The following is a 22,325-nucleotide window of genomic DNA, read 5'->3' on the forward strand; positions in this document are numbered from 1 at the left end:
ATATTAAATTTTATGCTCTACAAAGATCTATTTTGATGTAGATCTTGGCTTGACTGAGTTGCTTCAAAAGCCCTGATATCAACAATAATGGATAACAATTTTTTACCATTGTTTTGTTGAAACTACAATAATCATTACACATTTTCAAATATCTATCTTTTTACTTTATAAAAAATATTGGTGCATATTTTTGGAGATTTAAAATGCCAAATAAAACTCTTTACAAGATTTTTGTTGATATAATCTTTCAATATCAAAAGCTTATTCTATGATAGGTTGTAGATTGGACCAAATAGTAGTTGAGCTATTTTTTGAAGATCAATAATACAATCATATGGTTGATGCTTTAGTAATATATCAACATTTTTTTTTAAAGACATCTTAAATTTTTTTATACTACTTTAGAATAGTTATAAACAAGCTTGCTTCTTTATAAGCTAAAGTTGCATAAATGAAAAATGGCATTTTCTTCTTAAGAGTCTTCATAAAAGTCCTTCTTCCAAGAAATAAAAGCTTTATTGTTGATGACTTCTTGATAGATTTTGCTTGAAAAAATTCTATAGGAAATTCAACCTTATGAATCTTCTAATTTATAAATAGATTATATCTTTCTAATCTTAAAAGTTCTAAAATATTAGAATTGGATAAGATTCTAATGATATAAAATATTATTTTTCTATTATGGCCCTTAAATGATATTTTTAATAATATAGTCTTATGAATAACATTACTTGAAAATAAAGATTGACCATCTATTACTTCTACATGTACAAGTTTTGACTTTTTTATTAAAAGAATTTTATGAAGTTTGAAAAAATCTTCATCTAAAAAGATGCTCTTAAATCTAATAAAGTATTTATTTGAAGTTTTTTTGGGCTAAGTAATAAAGCTATAATAAAATAACAAGTAGGTTAGGCAAAGAAAGAAGGACGTTGATGAATTTGAAGAGTTGAAATATCTAACCACATGGTCCTTATTGTATTTAGGCATCTTTATTTTTTTGAATAATTGTACTCTTAATCTTAATTGTAAGTTGTTTTTTAAGACAATTTTTAAATTTGTAGCCTTCTAACTACAATACAAGTATTGATCTTGTTCAAATTGACACTTCTTATCTTTTATTGTAAAAAGTTTAAATGGTATTGCATCAATTTTCATATACTCAACTTCAAAGTGTGGAAGTAATGTATTTATTGAAGTAATAAAGTATGAATTTCTAGTGCATTTCTTTATCAAAGTCCATGAGCATTGATCTTAACAATATTGAAATAATCAATTATCACACTTTATAGCTTGGCTAGTAGCTTTATCAAGTGTTTGAGTATTAAATAATGATAATAATAGGTCTTTTAAATCATCACTTATTTTCTAATAGAATTGATTCATAAGAGCTTATTCATCCCAATTGATGTCTCAAGCCAATTGCCTAAAATCAAATGCATAAATTAATGCAAAGCATGATTCTTGATGTAATGAATAAATCTTTGTTGTCATGAATTGGGCCTTGTCATGTCTTCCAAATGTCTTTATAAGTGATTCTAAAAAAGGTTCAAAGTTGCTTAAGATTAGAGATATCTTCTCAAATAAAGGAACAAACTAAGATAAAGCTTGTCTTATGAGCAAGGTTCTAACTAAACTAACTGGCAACTCCTTTGTTGGATAGCACTCAAGTTGTAGAAAATTTATCAATCAAATTTGATTAAAAAATCCTCAAAACTTAGAGCATGTGCCATCAAACTTTTTTAGAAGATTGACACAAGGCTCTCTAAATCCTAAACTTCCATTATGCTCTATTCTAATATATACTAGGTATTATGAAACTTTTCAAGAAGTTTCCATATTGCTTGAAAATAAAGCAACCCTAGAAAACTTCTTGCACAACTTCCTTAATCTTTCCAAAACTTTCTTAAATCTATTAAATTATTTTAAGAATATTTTAGAATCTTTTAAAATATTTTTAAAACCTTTATAAAATCTTCTATTAGAATATTTTAAAGCCTTTTAGAATCTAACAAAATATTTTAAAAATATTTTTAAAATCTTCTTGTGGATGTTCGTAATAATCTTGTTATCCAAGATCATCAATCATAAGCTAGTATTAACAAAAAAAAAATAAAAAATAAAAAATACATACATACATACATACATACATACATCAACAACAACAACAACAACAATAACTATTGCAAAATTAGTATAGTTTCTTATTAAATAAAGCTCAAATACTATCAACAAGTCAATGAAGATAGATCAACAATGATCTATTTCTTTAGGTGAGAAGATTTGGCATGTAACAATTGTCTCTCTTTCTCCTTTGATATACTTTGTACATTGTATATTATAAAAATGAATTATGATTCAAAATGGAGGTTATGACCCTTAAAGATTAAGTTCATAGCTTATTTATAGATGTAGAGAAGCTCAAAGAAGCAGTAACAATCTTAAACTATAGAAAAGATTGAATAGTCTATTTTGAAGCAATAAAAGAGCTTCCCACAATGTACAACTAAGAGACTACTTTTCAAAAGCAAGAAAGAGAATGATTTGTACCTTATATGCATGCTAATATATATACTTCTTGTATTGAAGAAATCTCAAATAATTACAAATATTAAAAGTAGTATTCCATTTACGGGGAGAGAATGAGTTGAAAGCTACGTTGATAACCATGCATTGAAAGCCTTGAGAATATTATGCTCTATATTTGTATATTTGCTGAGATTTAATACAAATTGATATGTTTGAATTCCAAGTCTCACATACCTTAGTTGTAGGAATTTGACATTGGATTGGATTTCTTTTTTTATAAATAAAAGGGATTTCGATAAAAAATTGCAAATTTCAATTTTTTCTACCACATGAAAAATTTAAGGCTTGACTATATAAATCAAGTGCTGAAGTACGACTTATGGATCTATATCCACTAATGCTATCTAAGAACTCTCTCAAAAGGAATGCAAACAAATGATGGGGCATGTATATCCTTCCATATAGACTCAGAGACCTACTTTGCATGGCAAATCAAATCTCAATCCAATCTCATAAATAATAAACTCTTTGTAGTATCTCACAATACTTTAATAATGGCTTTTAAAATTACCATCAATCAATTATTTAATATATAGAGTATATTATAATTTTTCCATACTTTCCAAACATAAAAAATGTAACTTTTGTAATTATGAGATGTTACATTTTTCATACTTGTTGTTTATATAATAATAGAAGCTAAGAGTAGGAGTTGAGAATATAAGCTATGAACATAGGAGATTGAAATGAGAGTTAGAAATGGAAAGAATAGAGAATTGGGATGAGAGCTAAGATGGGAGGCTAGGAGCAAGGAGGATTGGAATGAAGGCTAGGAATGGAGGGAACAAGGACTAGGAATGAGAGAAGGCTAGATGAAGGCAATGATTCTAATGATGGTTTCTGGAAATGATCATTTTTTCTAATGATGGTTACAATAGGCTAGGTCAATTTAATAAGTGAATAAATCATTTTAATATTTTCTTATATATAAAGTACGCATTTAGGAATTTCATAGCAATCATTCAATATCGAAATTGTAATTACTTCTTATTATTGTTATGTTCATAAATTTCATTAGATAAACTAAGAACAAAATACTTTTGGAATTCAATTAACAACTTAAAGCTATTTTATTTGTCTAATTTTGGTTTGAAAGCAAATGAAAATTATGACAAGAATGACAACAATCATATTAAAAATAAAAATGGAACTGAATATAATGCACACTTCAAGAACTTGTAGATGCATGAGTTGGATGTTACTGCACTAACCTAGTAAAGATTACTACCAGAAATCTTAAGACATTGAGAATGGGATCAATCAATGCTTCCAGAATATGCAGCAAGATGACCAACCAATGCTTTTGCACAACCTCCTTGGAAGATGCAGGTAAGACATAGTTTACAATGGGGTTTTGCAAATCCTCCACGGTAGTGTTTACTTGGTCCCTTAGGCTGCTTTTGAACTGCAGAAACCCAGTTAAGATAATGAAAGGTTGGCTCAAAAAAGAACTGGAAAAGTTCAAGAGATGGAAGGTGAGAAGAGTACTATTGTGATGCATGACAGTAGTTAATTCGCTTTTATTTCGTTGTCTTTCCTTTTTCTTGTTATATTAGACAATAAAAAGTTGCAAAAGATCAATAGCTCTATGGAAACACACATTATCTGTGGCTGTTTGAATACAACGGATTGACAACAGGCATTTCATTGTCCTTGTATGATTGACAATCAGATTTTTGAAGACTGTAGCTTTTCGAAAGGACACCCTGATTTTACCTGCGTGCTAGTAAACTTAGGCTGGCCAAAGTGGTTGTATAGAGAACACTACTATAGCCTAAAATAACCATCAAGAAAAGCAAAAAAAACGTATGGTAAAGTTGGGATTTGTGATATGGGCGAGAACAACAACAAACAAATAAATCCGTTAGGTTATTTTTGTAATACCTGATCGAATCACTTCGTGGCTACAGTGAATTGAAATGAAGAATAAAACCTGCAAGAAATGAAAACCTCAACATGGGAACCCTAACAACTCTTGAATCTAGATTAAAAAAATAAAAAAATAAAAAAATAAAAAAGGGAAAAAAAAATCATCGCCATGTCATGAAGAGCTACCACCATGATCCCTCTCCACATGGTTGACTAACTGAATAGGATCTCTAAACTTCCGGCCACATTTAGGGCACTCATCCAGCATTTCTTGATTAGGAGTGTCGTGCATTGTCTCGACATGTTTTATTAGCTGTGCCACATTAGCGAACCGGGCCCGACACTGTGGACATTCCTCTGTTTTCGATGCCTGACCACTTGATCCCTTCAGAGGCTCAGACGGCGTTTGTCTTCCTACTGCATTCCCATGGCTCGTTCCTGAGCTTGAAGTCGCCAGTCCCAATTTGTTTATTCCTGCCTCTACAGAAGAGAACAGGCCTGAAAAAGCCCCTTTTATTGACCCTGATTGAACAGACGATGCTCCATTGGCAGGCAGTTTTGAATTGCCATTTGATTGCACTACAGGCGCTTTTCTCTCCTTGAAACTCTTCATGAACATGTTCCCATAATCACTAATGCCCCAATTACTTCTATTAGCTTTTCTAAAGTCTTCACACCCATGATCCAAGCCAAACCGGTGCTTCAAACACACCTCTCTCTTGCAGTCATTGCACAACACTTTGTTGGAGAAGACAAGGATCTCTTTGCACCCTCGAACAGGACATCTGCATCCTCAGAGAGATGCACTTCATCTCAACATTTACCCTCGAAGAAAAAAACCTCATAAACAACCCAAAATCCGACACAATTCTTGGAACGAAATTCCAAGTGAAAGTCCTAGGATAGTGGCCTCAGCACGCTCTCAATTATCGAGTCGCCAGTCAAGGCAAGTCCAGAATGAATCACGTTTGAGAGGCAATGAACTAGAAATTTGATAACAGAATATGAGAATTCCCATTTACCTAGGTTTCTTGGTGGCCTTTTCATAGTTACTTGGGTCGCAGTTTGTCCGAACGTGGCGATCCCACGTAACATTCTCATCTTCGTTAGCCACAGTGCGGATGGATTTGTGACACACGGGACACACTATAACTGTCACATCGTGGTCCTTTGTATTGGGACAATTGTGGCTTTTGTATTGACGGTGCTCTAAACAAAAGACCTGTGACAAATAAGAACTCCTCCATTAGCTAATGAACCACATAACTTAAACTTAAAATAAAAGTCAAGTCAATAGCAGATATTTAAGCCTTGAAGCGTCCATTGCATCAAATTCTCAACTGATTGCACGTAAATCCTCTAAGAGCCAGCACAGAATAAATGCTAGGTCGAGACTGAATTTCAACCAGGGAGTGCAAAGATCAGCATTCTTGTTATCAAGTATAGTCCAACTTCTTGAGCCAGAAAGGATAACAATTTTAAAGCCATTTCGGTCATAGTTTAAATAACACCAATTTCTGATACCAAATTGTGCTAAAGTGATTGTAGTGTAACTCCACACTTCTACAGTAAATCGTAACCAGAAGCAATTTACAGGATAATTGATGTCTTGAGTATCTAAACCACCCAAGCAACTAATTCTTTCGTAGTTTGTGTCGTTTGAATTGGTTAAGCGGGGTTCTAGAGGAATGGAATGCCAGTTACAACATACACACATTTCAGCAGAATCCTTAATATGTTACCAATTTCCCGAATGACCATATGCATTGCTAGAAATTAAAAATTTGAATGAGCTTATTACAATCTAAAGGACTCACAAAGAAACGAATAGTACAGCGACCCAGTTTACTACCAAAAAAACCAGATCTAGGGAAAACCACTCGAGAAATTGGCAGCGATACAATGAACCCGTTTTCGCAAATTCAAAAATAAAATTATAGGCAGTAAGATAATAAAAATAATAACAAAAGAATCGAAACCAGCAGGTCATCAACACCGACATCCCCTACCACAGCTCACAGAAGGGACAAGACCAAAAAGAACAAGCTCAGACGCTCCTGAACAAAAAACAAAACAAAACAACCTAGGTTTCGGAAGAGTTGGGGCTCCGAAATGGAACTTGACAGGGTGAGGGGTAAGAAAAACCTATGGCGAGAACCTTGTGACAGGCGTCGCAGGTGAAGGGCAGGAAGTCAAGCTGGTGGCAGTCGACCCTGGAGCAATGCTGTCCGAGATCAGGCAACGCCGGTGTGCCCATCTTCACCCACCTCCGAGACACGGCCTGCGGAACGTTGTGTGCAAGCTCTCTCACACATTTACCCCCCCCCCCCCCCTGTAAGTCCTCCACTTCGCGATTTCAATGCCGCCGCTTCTGAGCAGACCCCCCCCCCCCCTCCTTTTCAACTCCGCCGCACACACCTATTCAACGCATCCGCAACAACAGTGGAAGGAACCCACAAGCGAATTAACTCTGGGTCAAGATGCAACAGTGCGATCGATGCGAGAGAAGACGGATTCGCGTTGTGGGTAATTCCAATTTATAGGCTCTGTGATGAGTCGAATGCTTCAACGCTAAGGGAAAAACGCAGCCTGCCATTCCTAGCGGAGGGAAACTCCAAAGCCTCGTCAGTGCGAGGCGTGTGCCCAGCGCAGCTTCGTGTGGATGAACGTAGATGAATATGTGATGATGGATGAACATTTTCGGATGTACAAGTGGATGGATATATGGGTGTGGATGAATGTTTTCCAGCTTCGGGGATGTTGGTGGGTATATATAATCATTTATTTAATATTTAATTTAATGCAAGAAATATTATTCTGATGTAAGAAGTCTTTTCTAATATAATTAGAGATTTTCATTTATACTATCATGAAATTAAAAAAAAAAAAATTATACTTTTATATTTTTATTGCAAACAACAATTAGAAGAGACAATGGATTTTTTTTTTTTTTTTTTTTTTTTTAAATACAATTAGAGAACAGATCTTATTTTATTTTTGCTGACTGCTTTGGATTTTCTCAACGATGTTTCTTCTTTGTATTATTTTGAAAAGTTATACACTATTCAGATCTGACAAATATGTTTTCAGAATATTTTGAGTATAAAATTTTATTAGTTTAGATATCAAGATAGAAGCTAATGCAACATATTTAATGACTAAAATTAATTAATTAATATTAATTATATATTTATTTCTATTTTGAGATTAATGTAATTTAGATCATGTACTTTGTTAGACTTATTTAATTTTTTTAACTCACTTTTGTGACAAAAAACAAAATGATCTTCAAACAAGCATTTAATTTTACATCTAATATAAATAGACATAAGATTCAAATTATTTGTATTATTATCACTTAAATACTTCAATCTCATCCATCCTAAGGTTTTTAAATCTTTTTGTACCTTAAAATATCAAGTTTGATGATTAATCTGTCATTTAATTAACATTGATATTTGATATCACTTTGTAATATAAATTTTTAATGATTTAATTATATTTTTAGATTTTATATATATATATATATATATATATATATATCACAATTACAATATGATATGTTCCATATTCGAGATGATAATTATACAATGTAACCAATAAAAGAAACATTGTAAAGGTAAGAATTCAAAACATATCTATAATTGGTAATTATGTGCTTATGATAGTTATTTATAAATAATAGCAATATAGAATATTCACAAAGATCTATATAAATTTGAGTTATTTAAAAACAAATAGGGAGTAGATCAATTTGTTTTTAAAAAAGCTTGTAAAATTTACTATGTTCTTTAAATTTTATTAAACTTAGTATTATATATCATTCAAGTTAATATATATATGTATGTGTCACTTTTATTATTGTTTTCCAACATCCATTTTATGTTTTGAGTACTTTTATTCAGGAATGAACTAAATATAGAAAATAATAATTTTAATTTAAAAATAATCAGTATATAAATAGTAAATTTATTATGATAACATTATTAAATTATATCAATAAAAATTTGAAATACAATTATAATATATTTGATATTTTTAAACATAATATGTTAGTAATCAAGAAGAATATTTCAAAACATTGTCTCATGAAAATTAATGACTATCAAAGAATATATATATATATATATATATATATATATATATACATATATATTATGTATTTTCTGACGACTTTGTTACTATATTTGTATTTCAATTGACAAAAAATTTAAACCAAAAAAACATCATTTCATTTAATCAAAATAAAATTGAATAAAATTCATCAAACTATGATTTTTGAAAAGTACTTGTGCAAGACAAAAAGAATTTCTTAAAATTGTATAAAAATTGATTTGTTCTCTAAATGTATTTTTGAATTACAATATATTTTAAAATACCATTATAATATATCAAAAATATATTTTATGATTTTTTTAATTTTTTAATTTTTTTGTGAATTTAATGTAATAATAAAATATTCAAATATCTCAGATACAAAAAAATATAACTTATATAAAAATAAAATACATTTTCTAAATTATTATTTTGAATTTGGTATTGAACTTAATAATTGATAGTTACTTTAGCACCTCTAAATATTTCTTATATAAAACAACTTAAGGAGAGAGAAATACAAGGGATAAACAAGAAGAAATAAAAATACTCTCTAATTTGCTACATGCCTCATTGTTTCCATCAAAAGCTTTTAAAAAAAATAATCCAAAACTCATAGTAACTAAAATATTTATTGTGATATTAATTGAGATTACACTGCTCTTTTGGGATGTTTCTAAGAGGGAAAGCATGCAAGAGCTTTGATTGAAGAAAACTTATGAGTTAATAATTCAAGGAAAAGCCTAACAAATTGGGAGACTACCTCTTGTTTGTATAGTGCAAGTTGTGAGGGGCAATGGGCAATGGATTTTGTGAGATACACATCTAACCCCAATCTTTGATTGTGCTAATTAGAACACAAATGGCAATGAGTTACAACCCATCATTTAGGTTGGTGGTGCAGCAAAAGGGACACATATTTGTTTTACATCTCACTTTGTGCCTTGTATCTTTGCAGTTGGATGATTGCGGGGACTTAAGCATAGCTATGGGATGCAATGTGAAGAGAATTGTAGTCTAAGAGCTTTACAATCCATGTTTGTAATAAAAATATATGCCCGCTTACTTGATTTAGATGGCATATGGCTTGAAAATGAAGAAGTTTATCGTCTCTAATAGATATCGAGCATTAATTTGGAGTAAATTGCAAATTAATGCTCGATATCTGATTGGTTATCTATTAGGTTCCACAAGTCCTTTCTCAATAGATGTAATAACATTTAATATATTTTGTTAATGTTTAGCTCAAAATAAACCCATACAATACCATAATTGATTATTATACCTTAAATTGGTATGGTTTTTTCAGAACTTCTCCGAGCTTTTCAACAAGTTCGCGTGGATTTCAATGCACAACTCTTACGCCATTGTAGGTGAAGTGCCGGTTTTAGAAGTTACAATCGTCTCTCAAAAGAATCAAGAAGATAGTGTTATCAGCCAAGTTAGTGTACATTATTGATACCTTCTCCTTTCTCTATATATATGTCTAATCCTCACAATAATGCTGTGAGAGTAGCAGACCTCCATGTCAACCAAATTGCAATGCAACACAAACATTGTCAATTGGTTTTAGCAGCTGAAGGAATTTCATAGTATTCACTTTGTCTCCATTGTTAGTATAGTACATCTTACAAAAATACTACTAAATCAGATATCAACCAAATTGACTAACTGTAACCTTAATCCTTCTATTATTTTAGGTAAGATTAGCTAAATAAGTTTATTTCTAAGGACCGTAAATGGTTGGATTCCTCAATACGTAGGTACAGCAAGCTGATGCTTACAACATTTGCTACAGTGGTGGGTTTGACACTTCTACTCTTTAACTGCTCAATAGATGCATTGAATTGGTTTTTTGATTGCCAATATTATGCAATCTTGCTCGACTCAAGGTTGTTGTATTCCATATTAGTCCTTCACATTTTGTATACTTTACTGTTGGTGCAACTGTTATTGGGTTACTTGAACATTTTCAGTCACAAAAAGAGGAACTGTGTGAAATTGACATGAAATAAATTTCAAACAAGATAAATTCAATATTTGATATTTGACATCAAATTGTATGCACCCAGGCCTTGTTGATACAGAGGTTAGTTTTCATCTAGAGCAAGACACAATTGATGCTGCAAGTTGAAACCATATTTGATTTAATTGCATATTAAATTTCATATTAACTTTCATATTATATTTCATATTACATTTTATGTTACATTGCTTATATTTATGCTTTTCCAAAAAAGTATCATGATCGTTTTTACATGATCGTTTTATCAGATTTGAGTTTCAAGTTTGATTTTTAGAGTTGATTGAATATTGCATTTATCATATTACATTTCAAATTATATTACATATTAATATTTCATATTACACATTCCATATCTCGTATTATATTATATTTTATACCTAAAGGTTGTATTGAAATTTAAATTCTATCGCAATTATATCAATGATTGGTAGCTGGGGATTTTCTGAGACAATACATTGCTAAGTCTATTTCCAAAAAAAATCATAAAAAATTTCATCTAATTTCATTCAATTTTATCCGAGAGGCATAAGTACATCCATCATGCTCCATGTTTCTTTTCCCATATTTTTGAGGTAGATATTTTGTGGTATAGCAACATTCAAGGATTTTAAATTTTACAACTCTTTTTAGAAAATCTTAATTTATTTATTTATTTTTGAATAATGAGCATGTTATTGTTTAAACTTTGCCAGGAGATTTATGATTATTTCATCCTGATTGAATGAAATTTACTTTTTTTGTAAAAATTGTCTATTTATGCTTTAAAACTTATTGTGAAACTTGAAGCCAATGCAAGTCAAAAACTAGATTTTAAAAATTTTATTTTTATTTTTATTCATCACTTTATTTTCATCCAAGGTAGAAAGTACATCCATCTAATTTCATCCAATAGGCGTAAATGCATCCATTAAGCTACATGTTTCTTTTTCCATGTTTTTGAAGTGGATATAAATTTCACATAGAATTTGAAATCACAGCTGAAGCATCCAGAAGAGGTCCAACAGCTACATGGGGTTTGACAAGCAAAATATTACAGTTACAACTTGGTCTTCAGACATAAATTTATAAAAGAAATGTCAATTTAATTCCACCATGAAGAAGCTAATCTCTCAATATAACTCAGTTCCAGAGTATAGAATGGCCACAGCATGTTGCAAGCTGAACAGATCAATGCAATTCCAAGCCTCCTCAAGCGAAGATAATGGAGTGGCAAATTCAATTTGCAACCAATTGGGTGAACTAAAAGCAGCACCTGTACATATGAACTATGTAAGACTCTACACTTGGAATATCTATCCTTCAAAATAAATAAAATAAAAAATAAAAAAATAGATAGATAACTGTGATAAACGATCCTTGAGATGAGAGTTGACGTTAATCTCGTAGTACAACAATAAACTTGTCTTCCACAAACAAAGATGCAAACTCCAAGTCATTTGTTATGTCCATAAACACAAAAGGATCAATTTTCACCTGCAAAATAGAAAACTAAAAAGTTAAAATGATGAAGGCTAAAGAATGCCAACTAGATGATTGAAAGTGTGACTTTGGAAATGAAGGCTTCCTAAGCTACTATACATGCATGGCTTTTGTAGTTAGGCTTGTGAATCACCCAATGGTTCACATGGTTTCAATAAGTAATAGACATTCCACTTGCTTTTGTATTACTAGAGAGAACAAAGTGTTAGATATGGTTTGTAAACCAAAAAGAGATCCAATTCCACTAAAATCCCACCCACAAAAACAACTCCATGACATACTATATACACACAATTTCAACCCTAAAAAAACCATAGACAACTCCAAGTCACGTTTCTCCCATTGATATTATATTCTCTCAACGATGAGAAATGATCAACTCAACTATCTCATTAAATCAAAATCCAATTTATACACCAATGAGTAATCCAATAATAATCAGAGGAATCAAAAAGAGCAAACCAACAATAGAGAAGTAATAAGTAATGTTGAATGCCATAGAAGATCAAAGGAATTGCACACACATCTAGAAATTCAATTTGAAATCGAGATCGCACACACATAGCTCCTCTTTAGTTTCTTACCAGACATCTCTATGCTGCCCCACATCTATATAAAGAAAACAAACAATTGATTTGGCTAATATTGTGGGGAAATGCAGCCATTTAAACTTCAATATGATCGCAAAGTGTTCGTTCGTCATTTCTATGCACCACTCAAACCTCAAGGTTTGCTTCTTCTTCAGTTGTAACTATCATTGCCAAACTCAAAAAATAAAAGCCACATTCTGTCAAGGTCTTACAAACTCTAGTATTTCACTTCTGGTATAAACAATGAGAGATGCATGCAGCAAATCAGAAAGCCATTTTGTCTCCATGGTTTATCCTGTGTATTTGTCCCCCGGAGCTGTTTTATATAAGGGATATAAATATGAATATATCTGCGTACATTCATCTTCGAACCAGATGCAAAAGTCTCATCCACCCGGCATTCATTCATTCATTCGAAGGTCATGGTGATCCATCTAGTCAGTGGCGCCCTCGCCGTGAACGAGCCCAGTTGCCGATGCGTCACGGCACGGCATCGCACTCCCGAGACCGAGCGAGCGAGCGAGCGAGCGCCAGAGAAAGAGAAAAATCTGGGTGACACTCTTCCTCCTCCTCCTCCTCCTTTTTGTTTCGAAGCTGACGACGCCGCAGGCCCAAATCAGAGGCGCACACGTAGGAATGGAAACGGAAGCGTGCGATGGGAGCCACCATGATAGCCGCTCATTGCCAAAAGAAAGATGGACAGACAGACAGACGGACAGGCCCTCCCTCCCTGGATAGGCCCATGGATAAGGGTCGGATCCACCAGCCAGTGTCTCCATCTCGATTCAGTCCCTGTTTCCACCCCTCATCGCTTCCTCCGGCGGTGATTAGCATCTCCAGATTCTTAGGTTCGGCAGATTTCGTTCGGCATCGGGGTTTGCTTTTTGAGAGGCAGAAATCGGGTTTTAATGCTTACTGGTCTAGTTTGAGTGTACGTCGGTTTCGATAAGTGTGTTGCTTTGTTGTTGCTGTTGATTGTCACTCCGGAGAGCTGAAGTCTTGTGCTGGAAGGCGCAGGTGGAGAGGGATGGTTATGGCGACAGGGATGATTGTCACCCCGGCGTCGACAATTGCTGTTGGGTCCGCTTCCTGTGCCTCCAGACGATCTATCGCCAATGCTTCTCCCTTGGTAAGTTCATTCCAACACGGTAGCGGAAGAAACTCTGGACAACAGCAGCAGCAGCAACGGTGGGCACCTGTGACAGTGCGCAGCATCGCCGCTGGGCCACCCAAGTCAGCCGTCGAGGTGGACTGGAAAACTAAGCGGGAAGCATTGAAAAAGAACAACTTGCGGTCAGTGCAACCTAAGGATGCTCTTCGGCTGCAGAAAGAACAGGGTTACACAATTTTGGATGTCCGTCCAGAAAACGAGTTTGTACAGGCCCACGCCGAAGGAGCTGTGAATGCGCAGCTTTACAGACTCATCAAGGAATGGACTCCATGGGACATAGCTCGCCGCGCTGGGTTTGCATTTTTCGGCATTTTCGCAGGGACTGAAGAGAATCCGGAGTTTTTGAATGAGGTGAAGGCCCTGGGTCTGGACAAAGACTCTAAGATCATCATCGGCTGCCAATCTGGAGGGACGATGAAGCCCAGCCCTAGCTTGGCTGATGGACAGCAATCTCGGTCATTGATAGCAGCATACGTCCTGACAATGGAAGGGTATAAGAATTTAGTTCACATAGAAGGAGGTCTTCGCCAGTGGTTTAGGGAGGAATTGCCGGTAGAGGGGACTGAGCTTGTGGAAGAGTAGTTGTCATGAATCAAGTTCATATGGTTGAGTAATAAAGAGACCATTAGACAACTCGTCGTTGTATCTTCACTGCTACCTTGTGTAGAATGTAGAAAATCGTACGGGGCAAAAGATACGATAGATGCAGCTTCCAGGACCCCGTAGAAATCACCAGACGACTTGCCCACTCGGGACCCAACTCAATTTTGCGAGACGTTCCAACCAGTTCGATCGTAGCGGAGAGAGCGCATTGCCTCATCTCGAGACTTTCAAGTTTAAGGTAACAATCGTACTCATTAAGTTGAGTATGCGCTTTGTCCGATTTTGTCACACGGCAATGTCAATCTTACGTGAAATGTAAAGCATATTCCGTGAGTACAGAAACCTGCAAGGGAAAGACTCGATAGTGATGGAGCTAGATTGCCTAGTGAGAAAGAGAACGATCGATCGATCCCGAATGGTCGATCTTTGGTGTACCGATTGTGAATTGAAATGCAAAAAACCTACAAATGTTCCAAGACCTACCAACCCAGAACTGTTAATGTCTCAATTACACGTCCTCTCTTCCAATCCGGTACAAACGCGTGTTCATTCAAAAACTTGCCCGCGACGGAACGTTCACTGACATGCAGCCCTATGGATTGTAACGTAATCTGCTTAAAGGCATGCAACACTGCCTTTACATATTACAGCGAACTGTTTCATCATACAGAAGATGCTGAACCGGTTCGCAGGTACAGATGTCTACAAGTACTCACTGAGCCCTACACCCAATGAGTCAACTCTACAGCTTTGAGTGTAACGATATGAACACTTTTTCTGTTTTGTTATTCCCTCAATTTTCACCTTCTCTTGTTTGGAGTAAACAACCTCACGAACACGCTCTGGTGTCAAAGTTTTTGAAGATTACAAAATTGCAAAAGCCCTGACCACCATGCTTATTCTCTAACCTACAGCCACATGCCGCTTCAATGATCTCTAATTCTTTGTCATCAAAAGACTGTGTCATGGACAACTTACCGCAACAATGAATGCATCTACTTGTGCAAATTTACGCTCTCAAATATTGGTGAGAGCTTGTTTCGGGCTGCAAATCATCCTCTCCGATCTCTGTATGTGTCCATATCAAAGCAGCAACAACTTATTGGAGCAGTATTGAGTTCAACCTCCGACTTTCGACTCAGACAGAGACTCATAGGAATCAAAGTTGTAATACAAAATAAGGGGTCAATTAGGAATTTAACTACTCTTGCTTGTCTTGTTAAACGAAAACAAACTTGAACATCACACAACGACAAGACTGAATTCCAGTGGCAACCATCTGCAGAAGACTTTCAAGGAGTGTAGTCTTTCAAAAAATTGTGGAGTAAAGAGAGTTCATAATTGAAGACACATGAGTGGTGATATTATATACAGAAATCACCCAGAAATAATTATGCCTGATCATGGACACCCATTTCGACGGAAGAGTAACATTCCGTGTAGACTGAATTTTTTAGTATCATCAACCTATGAGAGCAAAAAGGAGCATCCTTGGAAGTCTACAGTTGACCAGGGGTCAAAAAATGGCATGATATTCTCAATTACACAAGGCAAGTCCTTAAAAGAAAATAAAGATTATATTTGGGAAAATGATAATTTTTTAGGGTTTGCAGAAATTAAAGCATGTTTTGGATTGGTGCCACAAGAAGAGGGAGCATGGGAAGTCTTAATCTCTATGATAAGACAACATAGACAACTAATCTCACAGACTCTATCCCAAGTGTTTAAAGAAGGGGAATGGGTTGGCTTGTTCTCAAATGAAGATTCTTGGTTACCAAGCATGATTTGGAAAATCAGTGCAAATTACCAAGCAAATTTACACTTGAGAATTCTAGATCCTTCTACATATCACTCTGTACAAGTCCAAAGAGGGGCGAAATGATCTCATTAAACTTTCACTAGAATGGAGGGAAGGCCAAACTCCATGCGGGCATAATGGGGAACCCCAATAATGTTGTATACCATGAAGTATGCTTGAGAATGCACTAGGCATGTGATTTTGGAAGGTAAAATAGAATTTGCAACAAGAAAGTCCAAACAACTCTAATAGAGTCCTAAAAAATATTCTAATTAAATCTTAACAATATTAATCCATCTTTAATCAAATCCAATTTTTCTTTTAAAGAAATTATAAATTAATCTTATATATATACAATAATTTTTTTATTAATCATAAATTTTAAAAATCCAAGATCCTAATCCAATAAAACTCTCATATCCTTCAATCAAACTATTTGATTGGTATTAATATACATTGAAGACAAGCACAATGACAAACTCACAAATATTCATCTATAAATGACTTCGGAGAATTGATTAACTAACATGGAACTTTAGCCACTTCTAATAGATAGGAGGAGTACCATTTACAGAATACTTGGCACAAATAAGTTACACTATTATGTAATAACACAACTATATGGTAAAAAATAAAAATATTGATGTTATTTTAGAAGAGCTTAGTAGAAAGATATAATAGAAAAACAAGAATAAATGATAGGAAGGTAGTAAAAAGTTTAGTTTTAATACTTCTTTTTATAAAAAAAACTTTTATTTACTTTGGAGAAGCATAAATAAGCCAAATCAAAGTAAATAAAATAAAGAAATTGATATATGAATATTTAGAAGAGAATTAAAATAGATTAAAATAAAATTTACCTCAAATTATCAAAAATTAATATCCAAAGAGGATTAGTTGTCAACCTAGATTAAAATCAAACCTTGAGGCACAAAACCATACACCTATGGTAACTCTAAGGTTCTTTTGCAAATAAAAAGGTGGAATTTGAGGGTTGACTTGAGAAAAAAAATTTACATATTAATTTTATATTATTTAAATTAATATTAAGATTGTGGAAGATTTTCAAAGTTAGTAATGAACTTGGTGGGTTTGGATTTTGAGAAATAAAAACAAGTTTACAAATTTTCAGATTTTGTAAGTTTTATAGTATGTTTATAAGTAAAAATTAGAAATTTTAGTTTTTATACTTGTTATATATGTGTATGAGAAATTTGAGATCAATTGAATATTTAGATTGAAGTGTATGAGGATTTTTGTAGGTCATGGTCTTGGATAATTGAGATTTAAGATCAGTGAAGGATTTCATGATTTGACAATATTTGTTAGTTCAATTGAAGCAATAATTGGTGAGAGCAATTTAGACTAAAATACCTATACATAAGTCAAATTGTGGAGCAATTGAATGGTTCAACAAAGAGAAATGTGCATTGAAAGAACAACATTCAAGTCAAAGAAGGAAGGGAGTTAATAATTGAGAGGTTTGGAGAGCTTTTCTTATAAATGGTATGTGCAATCTTCTTCAAATATTTTACGCTTATTGCTAACTTCGTTTTTTCAAGGTATGCAAAGTTTGAGTCAAAATTAATGGTTTAATTATTAGTTATTAAATTTTTAATCTGCTATAGAATTATTAAGAATTTTATTTAAGATTTGGGATTTAATTATGGATTAAATAGGATTGGTTTAGGATCTAAGATTTGATTAGAATCTGTCTAAGATTTGGCTAGGAATAAGAATTTGTCTAGGATTTGGTTATGTGAGTCCCACCAATGAATTTTAATTGGTGGATTGGTTAAAAATATAGTAATGAGTCATTTAATGAGATAAATACTAAGGTTAGAGAGTCTTTTTGACTATTTAAATATTTATTAGAATTTAGAAATATTTATAAGTATAAAAGTCTTATTAGAAGAAAAGTTACAAAAATGGAGTCTTAGTAAGTCTTGGAGGCAATTAACTTAGTTGGTGTAGTATTTTCACTCATTATTGAGTATTAATGATTAATAATTGAAACCAATGTCTATTTTGGCCTCATATCTACATGTATTACTTACAAAAATCCTATCGATGATTAGTTAATAGTTAAAAGAAGCATGAAAAAGAACTTCATGTCTTTTAAATTATGTATATAGAAAATAGGATTTTTAGTGGATTTAAATTGATTTTATTACTATAAAAAATCACCAAGATAGAAAAATATAGAATTGTATGGATATCACTATTATAAAAATATTATATGATTTTTTAGAATTTATTTCGGATTTTTTTATGAATTTTTAGAGAAAATTTCAAGATCTTGATAAAATTGAATTTTACCACCTTGAGAACCATTATGAAGAAATGAAGTAAGATTTGAAGACAATACAAGGTTTCTAGGCTAATTGGGTATTTTTGAATACCATGGTGAAGTTAAAAATACAAAAAAAGTAATTTTACTAGTAGAAAATAGGAGGACCAGCAGCTAGTATAGTCCTTGTACGAAGAGAGGTGCACAATTCCCATAAGGGTTGTAGCACCTTGGGTATAGGTAGGAAGATAAGACTAAGTCCTCAAGGCTTCTTTAGACAACCGGTATACACTACTTGTGAGCCTTGGTGAGGCTCGAACTCCTGATTTTTTAAACAAGTTATTCTTGAGGTAAAAATTATTCACTTAACTTTTTTATTATTTAATCTATCATAACTTATTCATAGTAACTTGAAATTACATTCTATTTTTAATCTATCATAACTTACTCATAGTAACTTGAAATTATATGATTTTTATGTCATTAAAAATTTTAAAAAATTATCTATTTAAAAATTTATTTTTTATTTTTTACTTTTACTTTTTTCTAAGTAAAAATCTAATAAACAGAATGTGAGTTAGTTTTGGATGTTGTGATTACTTGATTTCATTTCTTTCAATTATATTGTGGTTAATCTTCTTGGTTTTTGCCAATTGCTTACTTTACTTCATACCACTAATTATAAGCAACTGTTAATTAAAGCCATCTTATAATTGAGGTTGAAGAGTGAAATTTACATTCTCAAGATAAGATTTAGGATGTTGTCTAGGAATTGACTAAGATTTGCCTAAGATTTAATTAAGTTTTTTCTAAAATTTTATTAAAATTAGTCTAGGACTTAGGATTTTATTAGGATTTCATTAAGATTTGACTTAAGATTTAATTAAGGTTTCAATTAGGATTTTAATTAGGATTTGACCTAAGATTTTATTAAAATTAATCGGCATTTAATTAGGATTTTAATTAGGATTTGAATTAAGATTTATTTAAAATTTATTTAAAATTTATATTTTTAATATTTTTTAAAGATTCTCATTATTTCTTTAAAAAAAATTATTTTAAATATTTCTTTAAGCTTATTATTATTTTTTTAAAGAATTATTTTTATATTTTTTTAAAGATTTTATTGTTATTTTTCTTTGAGATTAATTTATGACTTCTTTGTATTTTATTTTTGTAAATTTTTTTAAATTTATTTTGGATTGTTTAAAATTTGATTAGGATTATAAAGGATTATTGAAAGTTTATTTAAGACTCTGTTAGACTATGTAGGATTGTTCTTGCTTTTTTACTTATCTTCCACAGATAGGTGCTTGGTACATTCTCAAGTAGAAACACACATAATACAATAGTACTCTTTTAAAGAAAAAACATGTAATATCTAATGTATTCACACACAAATAGAGAGGCATATTGTTATCATCATTCAAACTAAAGGAAAAAAACACATTGGATATATATTAAAAAAAAAATAAAAAAATAAAAAAAATCAAATAAAAGCTGAGCTTACTTGGTTAATATGACATACAATAATTGCAATTAACTCGTGGAGAAGGAGAATCTATAATGATATAGACTAAAGTTGCCCAATTTGTATAATAGAAATAAGAGAGTTATTGCTCTATCAATTTTGAGAGTATAGATTAACAACAATAATGTGAAGGTGAGGAGTCTACATTTTTCAACTTCTCACATAGAACCTTACAACGAGAGTGGCATCTTGAAAAGAATCATAAAAAAATTCAAGCTATGATGCTTGATGTGGTAAGGGCCTCAAGCTACAAGATAATACATCAAAAGCTCGTTGTCAAGAACAAAGGCCTTCAACATTTTCTCCCTTCTATATACATTGTATTTTTGAATATCAAATTTTGAGAAGGTTCAAGATGGTCAATTGGATCTCGCTTCTACTTCACAAAGTTGGCATGTGGATGATTTGAATAGAAAGAAATGATACAACATTTAATTAGATACTTTGGTCTCAAAAATAAATATATCATATTACATGATTGAAAGTAGTTGATTACAGATGGAACTCTTGGCTCAAAACACAAGTGCATATAAAATATAGACCTTTACCATATGAAAAACATACCAAGGTTTTTTGACAAAAATAGTGCATAAATGGTACCTTGGCAATATGGATAGTTAATAAATCCAAATGAAAACTTTTACGCTTAATCAGTACATTTGCCAATAGTCTTTAGATTAATATTTAATACACCTAATTAAAATTAGTTGGATATTGTAACTTTTAACAATTTATAATAGATGATAATTCTAATTTTATCAAAATAAATAAATAAATAAATAAAATAATAATAATGATAATAATAATAAAATAAAAAATATTATGTAAAATTACATAAAATATTTAGGTTAATATAATATAAAATAATTATTAAATGCTATTCTTTTTTACTTTTATAAATCTAAAAACTTACAAAAAAAATATTTTCTAATATATATATTTTTTCAAATCCAATGCATAGATGAGTTCTTATAGACAAGGCTTTAGTTTTTTTTTATATCTACTCTACATATATATATATATATATATATATATATATATTGCACATGTCTACTGTGTGTATATATATATATATATATATATTTTTAAATAAGTCTCAGTGCATCTCTATTCTATCAATCTACAGCTATCTTTATTATATCCTATCTTCATTTCAAAGTATTAACCTCATATAAATAAATTGGTTTTTATTGAAACTTTTAATAATAGTTTTGCTTGAAACAAGACTAAATTTCAAGACTAAACTTCAAAAAGTAAGACAAGCAAAATTACTAGCAAAGATTACTATCAATTTTTTTAATAATTCATGAATTAAGACCAAATTTCAAAAAGATAATATACTCTTTTATCACTAAAAGAAATGACATATATATATATATATATATATATATATATATTATAAGAAAAATAAGTATTGATTCATAATTATTTAAATCAAACTATTATTGAATGATATACAACTATATTTTTCTAATAATCAATTCTTTATAACTAAGTATTTCTTTAATTTAAATGACTCTTTTTTGTTCATCAATCTAATAAATAGCCAACAATAAAAGGAAGTAAAATTGTGAAAGTTTCAAACTAATGCAACTTTGATATTTTTTTCTACCATAGATTAAAAATAATTACAATGCTTTAATAGTTTTAAAATTAATTAAAGACTAAAAGAAATATTAATGGCTATTTAAAAAAACCATTTGTATATGAGCATATACTTGCCAAATCCTAATTTTTTATAATATATAAGTAGTCATGGTTTATATGAATTTTATTTTAAAGTATAAAATATATTTTACCTTTTGATGCACTAACATCAACTATATATTTTTAAAAGACACATTAAGAAGTGCAATTTAAACATTTTGATACTAATTAATTAAGAAGGTACACAATTCTTCTTGATCACGTTTATAATCTCTTTTAATTGCGTTAATAAAAAAATCATAAATAAAAATAAGTCATTTAATCATATTTTATAAGAAAAACATTAATTCTTATCATTTTAAAAAAAAAAAAGAAAATTAAAACTAAAAATATTAATAATTACGTTTTTCATTTATTAATCAAAGATATATTAAATCTTATGCTTTTAATTATTTTGAATAATTTAAAACTAAAAAAATAGAAGAAAATAAAGTAGAAAAAAAATTGAAAACCATAAAAATAAAAATAAAAATCTTATTTTGGATTTGAACTTGCTTAAAACAATATAGACTAGAATTTTTTCTATTGAAACTTATATGAATATAGAACTTGTATTAAAAGACTAATTAGAACTTGG

At 31.3% G+C, this 22,325-nt stretch overlaps 2 protein-coding genes and 1 long non-coding RNA gene across 3 annotated transcripts; 2 read left to right on the forward strand and 1 right to left on the reverse strand.

Moving 5' to 3' along the window:
* Window positions 1-4,421: 4,421 nt before the first annotated feature.
* On the reverse strand, window positions 4,422-6,956 carry LOC112292079 (zinc finger AN1 and C2H2 domain-containing stress-associated protein 13). Its single transcript, XM_024540221.3, has 3 exons — window positions 6,617-6,956; window positions 5,481-5,680; window positions 4,422-5,243 (listed from the first exon to the last, which is right to left on the reverse strand). The coding sequence occupies exons 1-3, from the start codon at window positions 6,713-6,715 to the stop codon at window positions 4,631-4,633; spliced, it is 912 nt and encodes a 303-aa protein (XP_024395989.1). The 5' UTR covers window positions 6,716-6,956; the 3' UTR covers window positions 4,422-4,630.
* A 3,234-nt stretch (window positions 6,957-10,190) lies between these two features.
* On the forward strand, window positions 10,191-11,935 carry LOC149987706 (uncharacterized). Its single transcript, XR_016506566.1, has 3 exons — window positions 10,191-10,353; window positions 10,626-10,642; window positions 11,703-11,935. It is a non-coding gene; the product is annotated as an uncharacterized LOC149987706 (long non-coding RNA).
* Window positions 11,936-13,121: 1,186 nt separating this feature from the next.
* LOC112292707 (rhodanese-like domain-containing protein 14, chloroplastic) lies at window positions 13,122-14,900 on the forward strand. Its single transcript, XM_090256239.1, has 2 exons — window positions 13,122-13,496; window positions 13,666-14,900. Exon 2 carries the CDS (start codon window positions 13,676-13,678, stop codon window positions 14,399-14,401), a length of 726 nt encoding a protein of 241 aa, XP_090112365.1. The 5' UTR covers window positions 13,122-13,496; window positions 13,666-13,675; the 3' UTR covers window positions 14,402-14,900.
* Window positions 14,901-22,325: the final 7,425 nt, after the last annotated feature.

Source organism: Physcomitrium patens, chromosome 15, assembly GCF_059467195.1.
Source record: "Physcomitrium patens ecotype Gransden chromosome 15, ASM5946719v1, whole genome shotgun sequence".
Taxonomy (NCBI): Eukaryota; Viridiplantae; Streptophyta; class Bryopsida; order Funariales; family Funariaceae; genus Physcomitrium; species Physcomitrium patens.

Coding starts and splice junctions, on each gene's coding strand:
- LOC112292079 (XM_024540221.3), bottom strand. CDS start 6,715: ATGGGCACACCGGCGTTGCCTGATCTCGGACAGCATTGCTCCAGGGTC. Junction 5,681..6,616: donor CCTGCGACGCCTGTCACAAG/GTTCTCGCCATA, acceptor TATTTGTCACAG/GTCTTTTGTTTAGAGCACCG. Junction 5,244..5,480: donor AAGGCCACCAAGAAACCTAG/GTAAATGGGAAT, acceptor CTGAGGATGCAG/ATGTCCTGTTCGAGGGTGCA.
- LOC112292707 (XM_090256239.1), top strand. CDS start 13,676: ATGGTTATGGCGACAGGGATGATTGTCACCCCGGCGTCGACAATTGCT.